Raw genomic sequence first — 9409 nt, 5'->3', positions numbered from 1 at the left:
AGAGGGATTTGCAGCAACTTTCTTGCAAGCAGATTTTTAAGATGATGTGCTCAAGAGTGCTGTTTGTGTTAATGCAGCCCAGGGATGTTGAGTGATCCCAGGGTTTTTGTCACTCTGAGTTGTGCTGTCACATGTTCCACTGCTGCTTGGCCCTGCACTAGTCACAAGAGCTTCACACTTCAGCCATGAGCTCTTTTGTGATTTTCAAGCTCATGAATGAGAGGCCTGGGCTTCCCTGCACAGCAAGGTGAATTTGGGAATTTTGAGACTTGGCCAGGAAATACAAAGGCTCCAACTCAAAGCTCCACAAACACCCCTACCCCTGTGCTAGAGAAGCCCCTCAAAGCTGCAAGAGTTCCTTGCCATGAGATCCATTTGGTCTCTGGCTCCTTCATCTCTGAGGAGCCTGAACAGAGGCAGGATTGAGTTCCTTATGACTTCTGTAAACCAGTATGTCCTACTTCCTCCTGGCAGGCTCATCCCCTACATATGACCATTTGTTTCTGCCTTTTTCAGGTCTGCTTTTGTCTTGCTCTCCTTTTCTCCTCGTCAGTCTTTTCTCCTCGGTGATCTTTAGTCCCTCCTCCTTAGACAGCATGCAATTTCACAGCCTAGCTAAAATCCAGGATGGACTCTTAATAAAACATAGATATATATTTGCACAGCTCACCCCTGGCACTTTTCCCAGACTCAAAACGACCCCTTCATACACTTAAACTGATGGTGGGAAATTGAGCATGGATCACATACATCAGGGAAATAAATGCTGCCTATTTTTAAGATCTCTTATTGGTGATACTGGCAGTGGCCTTGTCCTTATACATTAAATGCACCCTTTATTAATGCTCACATTCTCCACTTCTGTACAGTGGCCGATTTGGAGGCAAGTGGAGCCATGAGTGAGTGTATTGACGGCACCCTGACTGTTCACTGGTCCTCTTTTGAGGACTGGGTTACAACTGCTGCCTTTATTTTTACCACGACTTAATGCTTTTTAATCAGTTGCACTCAGATTGTTAACAGAGGGGTTAATTTGCTCAGGTTAAAGAGCAGCCTGGCTCCTGGGATGTGCTAACAAACCTGACTTTCCCCCCACAATCAACTCTGCTACACAAACATAAAGGCCGTGAAGATGATTAGAGGGCTAGAGCACCCCTCCTATGAGGAAAGGCTGAAAGAATTTGCATTGTTCAGTCTGAAGAAGAGAAGGTTCCAGGGTGACCCTACTCAGGCCTTTCAGTACCTGAAGGTGTCCTACAAGAATGCTGGAGAGGGACTTTTTAAAAGGGCACCTAATGATAGAACAAGGGGAATGGCTTCAAAATGACAGAAGGCAGATTTAGATTAGATATAAGGATGAAACTATTTACTGTGAGTGTGCTGAGGCACTGACACAGGTTGCCTAGCGAAGCTGCGGATGCCCCATCCCTGCATGTGTTCGAGGCCAGTCTGGATGGTCTTTAAGTCCCTTTCAACTCAAACTGCTCTGTGATTCAAATTTTTGCAGCACAAAGAAGGCTGCCTTTGTTCCAGGGGGGTAGCACGCTATTTATTTTAAACCTTCTCCACAATGCTGGTCCTGTTGGCTCCGGCCTCGGTACACGCAGAATCACAGAATTGTCAGGTTTGGGACGGACCTCTGGCGTTCATCCAGTCCAACCCCCTGCCAAGGCAGGGTCACCTGGAGCAGATGACACACGAACCGGTCCAGGTGGGTTTTGAAGGTCTCCAGCAGAAGCTGCTCTGGCTCTGCGCACCCGGATCCCCGGCACCACCCGAGTTCAAGGCTGGAGCTCCGCCGAGCAGCCCCAAAGACGAAACCGTAGGACCACCACTGCCTGGGGAGAAGCGCTAGCCGAGCTCCAGCGGCTCGGGGATGTTCGGCCGCCGCTGGCCAGGCCCTGGCGGCTCCTCGTTCCCTCGACTGCTCCCCGCTGAGGCCTCCCGGGCCCGGGGACCGTCCGCTCCCCCTGCCCGGCCACCCCGCGGCGCCTCCATCGCGGCCACGTCAGGCCCAACCGAAGACTCTGGGCGACCGCTGCGCACCCACCCTTGAATGAGGGAGAGCGCTGTCTGATTGGTCACTGGCGCTGTCATTCATACGCCAGAAAGCGGGGCGAGGAGGGAACACAGCGGCTGATTGGTCGGCGCGGCGGCGGGCGGCCGCTGGGGTTGGTTGCGCCGGGCAGTGGCGGGTGCGCGGGAGGGAGGGGCGGGGGGTCCTGAGGCTCCGCTGTCACCGCCGCGCTCCCGCCAGGCCCGGCCCAGCCCCGTCCGCCCGCCCGCGGCGCGGCAGGACCATGTCGGCCACGGACGAGCGGGCCAAGGAGATCCTCCGCGGCTTCAAGCTGTATCCTCCGTGCGGGGGCTGTGAGGCGGCGCGGGGGGCGCGGGGATCGCCGCCCCACTGTGGCGAGGCCCCCGGGGCGGGAGGGGGGGTTGCCGTGGCAACGCGGTTCTCAATGGCGTCCGCACTCCGGCGGTGGCGGGAGGGTCCCGTAGGGCTGGGACCGGCTCTGAGCCGACTGGGGCGGGGGGACAGGGAAGGAGCCCCCGTGACGCCGGGGCCGGGGTCCCGTCTCTGCCCTGTGGGGTGCCGTGGGTGGGGGGGGTCCCGGCGGCCAAAGTCCCCAGCAGGGTGGCGGCGGCCACCGCCCCTCCGGCCCCTGCCCGGCGCTGAGAGGGGCTGGGCCGGGGGCGGCGGCCCTGGGCAGTGGGAGCTCCCCGCCCGCAGCGAGGACAGCTTACAGAGGGCAGGTGAAGTAGCTCTGCGCTAGGAGGATCTCTTTCCCTCCGGCCTGCGCTTAAGCACCTCTGCTTGGAAAGGAAATACCTGGTCGTCAGGTCCAGGAGCAACTAAACACCTTGTTCCTTGTCATACCGTGAGGTACTGGCACATGTGTTGGTCGTGCAGTGTCTTTTACTGCTGACGTATTCTGCGTGTAAATGCCTTTTTGTGCAGTTCGTTTAAAAACTTTTCATGTTGTGGCTTCGAAAAAGCATTCTGATTTTATGCCTGTGGTACCTGGATGTGAATTTAAAGCTGATGAAATTAGATAGATCTGAGCTTGGAAGAGAGGCAAGAGCCTTTGTGCACCTTCCAACGCAGGATTTCAGCAGAGTAGAGAAAGGCTCAACCTAAAGGCCCATGTTCAGACTGAGTGTGAGAAATAGAGTAGCTTTATTTTACATGTGGTATATTTTACTGTGGTAAATTCTTCTAAGCTTACAAGGCAAATGTAAGCTTGCTATCTTGACCTTTAGACATGAGAATATTGTTGTGAGTTGGTTTGTATTTCTTTTTTACAATAAAAAGGATTGAAGTGAAGGCAATATCCTTTAGATCTGAACCTATGATTTCTAAACAGGGTGGTGGGCTTTTTTTGTTCAGTGAGATGTACATAATCTCTATGCCAGCTGTAGCAGAATATGATTTTCTAGGTTGGATTTAGATAGATAGCTGTTATCAAACTATAAGCAGATGCTTTTCTTAACTTTTTATAGAATCACTGCAGTCTCCCCCAGCTGTTAGTTCTGCATCTGGTTCCTTTGCTTCTGCGCTGGCACTATTGACAGTTCTTTGTATTTATGAAGATGTAGTATGTTAGCTGTCAAAACATAAATTAAAACCCTTTTGTGCAGGCAATTAGAACAAGCTTCTGACAAGACCAGACTAAGCTGTTGGTAGAAGTGAGGAGTGCCTTGGAAGTTAAGCCTAGGGAACAAACTTTTAAGTGCTTTTTGCATGTGTTTCTACATAGTCTTTGCTGGATAGCAGAATTTACATAAAGGCCTTTGTCCAACTTTGAATGAAACAATACTTTTTTGTTGTTTGCTGTCTTAAAGAGAAAATACTTTTTGCTCTTTGAGAGGAAGGATGTCAGACAACAAACTTCTATGATCTCAAGCAGTTATAACATGGACAAGAAGCTTTATTAGAAGTACTCTGCAGTCTGTGTTGAAGTGTCTCAAGTCTAGTCATCCTTTGCTTGTCCTTGCAAAAAAAAAAAAAAGAAATTTTACTTCTGACAGGACAGTTTAAGGCAAAATCTGGACTGCACTTCTCCGAAAACATTGTAGAGTAGTTTGATAGTTACCATGTAGTACAAAGTCTGACAAACAGGAAAGCTTGCAGAAGCATTTAATAACTGAAACTTTTAGCAAGCTGAAATAGTTGGAAAACATCTATTGCCCTTAGTAAACCAGAAGAGTGGCTGAACAGACATTCCTCATTTATGAGGAAGCCTTGAGACACCACACCATCCCCACAGGAAACTGCTCATGCCCAGCTGTGACCACGCTCCCTGTAAGGGAGACATCAGCTCAGACTTCCCATCCCTTGTGGAAGGGCTGGCATTTGTTCCAGAGAGAATTACAGTTCAGAGGTGCTTTATCTTCCACCCACCCTATTGCTACATGTACTCAATTAATAGAAAGGAATAGAGAAACATGTTGTGAAAAACTGTTCAGTTTATACTTTTAGTACTTGAAACCTTTCTCCTCTGCTCCCATGAGGGAGGGAGTTCAACTTAAGCACATCCTGCAAACTTGGCACTTCAAACTGAGTTTGCTTTTAGCACAGGAGAGGAGCATGGCATTGCACTCAGGGGCTGTGTGCAGGGGATTCCTTGGGAGGCAAGAACAGTTGCTAGGGCCAAAAGCATCACTGAGGAAGCAGGCTTCCAAAATAATTGCTAACTTTAACCCAACAGCAGGCACTCTAGCTGGAAGTCCACTTCACGTTGAGTAATCAGAGTTTCCTCAAACAATTCTGTTTACTTGTGGTTCCTGAGAAGGGGTTAATTACAAGCTTTCCTACTCATTGGGGCATGCTGGATGATTGGGGCATGTGGAAATTAAATTATAGCCTAAATCCACGCTCTAATTTCGATGCAAAGATAGGTTTTCCTTCCTCTATGACAGTAGTGCAGAAACATGTTGTGACTAATGTCCCAAAATTCAAGCCATAAACATTTTTTCCCTCTTCTCATGGATTTTGTTATTTTAAAAATATTAAAACCAACGGAAATATATTTGATGCTTGCAGGCAAGTGAGAATATTATACTTTATTACACTTGTCCTAAGAATTTTTATGGCACCAGTTAAAATTGACCACTAACAGTCCGGTAAATATGGTGCAGAAAAATTTTGAAAGCAGACAGCAAACACTTAGAGCTTGTCACTTGTTCAGGGACAATATCTGCTAACAGACCTTGTAAGTGTGTTTATCAACAAACTATCCTAAAGGCACTTGCTTGAACAGCAGTTGTTACACCCCACACAATATCTACAGGTAGTTTAGTGCTATGAAAATGCACTTGTTTGGCTAAAAGCAACATCAGTTCAGCTGGTAACTGAAGATCCATTTGTGTGAAGTATTAGCCAAGTCTTATTTCTGCAAGTATTAATGCACATCTGGTCCTGTGATCTCAAATGCATGAAATTAGATTATGCCTTTTTTCCTCTGAAAGATGGGACAGTTACTCTGTCAAGCTGCAGAAGGGCATTTTACTTGACCCTCACATACCCTTTCAACATATTCTTCAGATGTTGTTCTGTCATTTTATCTTTAGTGTGTACTAATAGATGTACATATTTAGCATCCTTTATCAAAAGAAAGTAACACCAGTGATGTACTTACCCAACAGTCAGAGTTCAGGGTTGTTTTATTATGATGGCTCCCCCTCAACAACTTCCTTGACAATTTGTGGGTTGCCTGTTTACCTTTGTTCTGAGGTGAACCAGCGCAGAATTATTTTTTTTAAGCGCACTAGAATAAGGACCCTATGGACAGTTACCCTGTTTGGTTTGGTTTGCCAGCATTTGGAAAGCATCCGTGCTGTAGATTAGAAGTACCCAGTCATAGTTTGCAACAGCAGATTCACATCCAACTCTTGAGGGACCACAGTCCCACTTCTTTAAGCGCTTCTTTCTGTGAGGTTTCAGCCAGAACAGCAAGGAGGAGAAAACCCAAACGAGTCGGTTGATTCTCATAGCACGCTTAAAGTGCCATGTCTTGCCTCTCAACACAGGAGTAAGGACATCTGCTTTCCATTTTAAATCTTACAAGTCAAACATGATATCACCTATTTATTTGCTTCTGTACAGAGGAGTCTTATCAGAATTTCTATAGTGTTAATCGTCCTGTAGCTGTTTATCAGTTTTGGGTAAGTTTTTCCTTTGGAATTCATTTTAAGGCTGTGCAGTAGCCTATCCTTCAGAAGTCTCCTGAAACAAATTGATATGATCAATGTAAGCATGAAGAAACAGCATTAACTGACAGTATTAACTCCAGAACAATTACAGAGTTATGAAACTCGTGTTTTTGGTCAGTGTAAACATACACCTGTTGCTCAAGCACTCCAACACTTGCAGGCAAAACTTCTCATGTCAAAGGCTGGCCTATTTTTCTACAATCCTCAGACTTCCCTGTGCAACATCTTCCTAGCTCCCAGAGCTTTTTCCAGCTTTATTCTCACCATTGTTCTTCTGTCTAGGAAGTCTTTCTAGCAGAGTGTTATCCTCTTAGAAAGATGGATAGGGCTGTAGTGAAAATATAGTTATAACAGAAATCATTAGAGTATCTATGAACTTTATATTACTCTGCACACAGGGAAACTTCCAACTTCAGCCAGGTCTGCTGTACACAGAGGAACTGAATGACAGTCTTGTCCATCAATTCCTAGAACAGTCACTGAGGTTTTGAACTAGTTTCATGCAGCATTCCAAAGCTGAGAAATCTAATTGGAAGCAACATGGAATTGAGTTTCCAATTTAATTGTTAGGCTGGTGGATTTTTGGCAGCTTATTAATTTGAAATGCTTACCTGCTGCAGTGTTTACAAAACTAACAAGGTCGCAGCTTTAATTGGCTTAAAGATTCCCCTTTGTTTTGAGGTTTCCTCTGTGCACTTCCTCAGATCTCACTCTGTTTAGACTCCTTGCAATGGAATAGAAAGATGAAGCATCAAATTCATGGGTTAAAAGGAGACAGTGGCCAGCCAAAAGAAGGAACAGGACTGGCCAGAAGCTGAGACATGTACTCTGTAGAGACCCAAAGCAGAAATTGCACATAGCTTGCTCTAATGCAATTTTAAGATACCCTAGAAAACATAACTTTGTTCTCCCTCATCCAGATTTCTGGTTTTTAGAACCCTCTTACTTTCTACAAAACTTAAAATACTTTACAAGCAGGAGTTGTCCACGTTCCCAGTTAGTCTGACTTCAGAACAAGTTCTCATCCTGGCAGCATTGAGAGATCTTTGTTTCAGAGACCAGAGTTTCACATAGAAGCTTTAGCCAGGTTGTAGTTGGTAGTTGAATCATACGTTTACCATACCAGAATTATTTTCAACATTGACAGAAGTTCTGCACGATGCAATGATCTATAGTTCTGGCATGCTAAACACAGAGTGATCATGTTTCTTATGACTGAGTCATGAGGCACACCTGAAAATAAAGCAGGAGCAATTTTAACAGGTTTGGTTTTACCTGCCTGGTTCCTTAGCGAGCACCAAAACTTCATGTCCTCCCCTTGTTAACTTTCATTGAAAAAAGTGTAAATATTTAACGGTGCTTAACCTGTGATTTGCATTAACTTGATATCTGAGCTACAGTCAGTTGTCTACTTATCAGATTTAATGCAGTCCATGCGTAGTGTTGGAAGTGGGGCTTTGTGCCCTTGACAGTGGAAGGGGCATCACAGGATACAAATGAGTTGCCAGGTGCCACAGAGAATACATCTGACATCAACTTAAAAGTGTAAGTTGACATTGGAGTTCTGGTTTTTCTTTTTAATCAGCAATATTGCTTTAGCACTTTGTAGTTACAATTTTGTATCTAAAATTTATCCTTTGATCTCTCCAAAAGCCTACCTATCCAATATTTTATGGAATTATGGTTTCAGTATTTTTAATTGCTTGCTTAGTGCCAACCTAATGAAGTACTTAAAATAATGCAGTTGTCATTAGTAAAATTATTTCCCTTTGTTTCCTCTGTATCATGCTAAGATATCAGTTACTCTTTGCATCCTTGGAAGTCATTGGTGCCTTATGCTTCATCTGTTGTTACAGTATTTGAATTTCCACAGAGCAGAAGATAGTAATTTAATCCATCAAGTGAGAACTGTTAGAGCTTCTTCCCCCCTGCCCCAACCCCTTTCCTGCATCTTCACAGCCATCATATAGGATAAAAGCCAAGCTTACACAGATATAAAGAAGCAGGGGAGGTATCCAAAACTCCTCAAATTAAACAGATACTGTTCAGAGTAGGGTTTTTTTAAAATAGACATCTGATGTGGCTCCTGTGTCCCTGGCAAAAAAAAAAAAAGCTTTCTGTTAGCTAAAGCAACCTTAGTGTGGAAGCTGATTTGACTTCTTACACATTTATCTCTGAACTTAGGCTGTTCCCAGAAAGAATGTTGAGTCAAAATTTTACATTAAATTTGTAAGGTAGCAGGCTACTGTATTTCTTACATTTATGTAAGATAAGCCTCTTCTATTTCTCTAAGTTGGGAAATTAAGGCAACTTCAAATTTGAGCTCAGAGCCTCCATTAAAGATAAACCAGTGCTTCATTTACATCTAGTAGTCAACATATGTATAGAAATAGGAGGTATGCTACATTCCCAGGTATAGGGAACAAGCAGAAAACATCATAATCTATTAAGGTCCACCTGGCAACATTGAATTTCATCCTTTTTTTCTGCATATTAGTATAGCAGAGTTTATAAAATTTAGTTATTTAAGCACATGAAAGGTGATTTTTGCACATCTGTTGCTCTCACATCTTAAGGAACACATCATATGTTTATTCTGAGTGTGCAATAAACTACAGTAGCAAGCCCTGAATATTAAAAGCTTCCTCAAGTGCTGCCTTTTTGTCCTGAGACTTCATCAGGAGCACTTACAGAAGCAGGTTTGTCATCTGTGTAGCATCACTCCCAGAGCAGTTTGAGGGAGCATCCCCATACACTTGTTGGGTGTTTCTGTGAGGTTTCCAATGCCATTTGGCCTCATGCCCAAGCAGACACAGTAGGACTATTGGGAGGCTCGTTCCAGGAGACAACTGACAGCAACCAAGGTTCTCTCAGGAACCAGATCTCAACTGCACATTGCTAAATTCTAGTTGACAGCCAGGATTTTCAGTTGTGATTATGGAACTCAAGATTCCATTGTCACATTTCTCCTGAACAGAGTTCTCAGTGTGACAGAAATGTTATGTATAGAAGAGACTTAAGGGAAGCAGTATCAGATTAGTTCAGTCATGAGTGAGCCTTTGAGTTGATTATGTTCATGACTAGAATTTCAGGCAACATTCTCCTGGAAGAATGGCAGGCTTAGGTAAAAAGAGAAAGGGAAATAATTTTTTTATTTTTAGTCAATCTTTGGGATAGCAGTGCACAAAAGAAT

At 44.6% G+C, this 9409-nt stretch overlaps 1 protein-coding gene across 3 annotated transcripts in view; it reads left to right on the top strand.

Annotated features, from left to right (window-relative positions):
• Positions 1 to 2203: 2203 nt before the first annotated feature.
• The window catches only part of PDE6D (phosphodiesterase 6D), a 34730-nt gene continuing 27524 nt past the window's right edge, over positions 2204 to 9409 (top strand). For 2 of the 3 annotated variants that reach the window (XM_032120267.1, XM_032120265.1), the window contains exon 1: positions 2767 to 2887. Coding sequence is in view for 1 of the 3 variants with exons in the window: in XM_032120264.1 (XP_031976155.1) it covers positions 2301 to 2350 (50 nt within the window). In the remaining 2 variants the exon portion in view is untranslated. Of the gene's footprint in view, positions 2351 to 2766; positions 2888 to 9409 lie in introns of those variants that run through there. The other variant, XM_032120264.1, reaches the window with a different exon arrangement.

This window comes from Corvus moneduloides, chromosome 10 (assembly GCF_009650955.1).
Source record: "Corvus moneduloides isolate bCorMon1 chromosome 10, bCorMon1.pri, whole genome shotgun sequence".
Lineage (NCBI taxonomy): Eukaryota > Metazoa > Chordata > Aves > Passeriformes > Corvidae > Corvus > Corvus moneduloides.
Note: the sequence above shows the minus strand (reverse complement) of the source record. Positions and strands in the feature narration are given on the sequence as shown.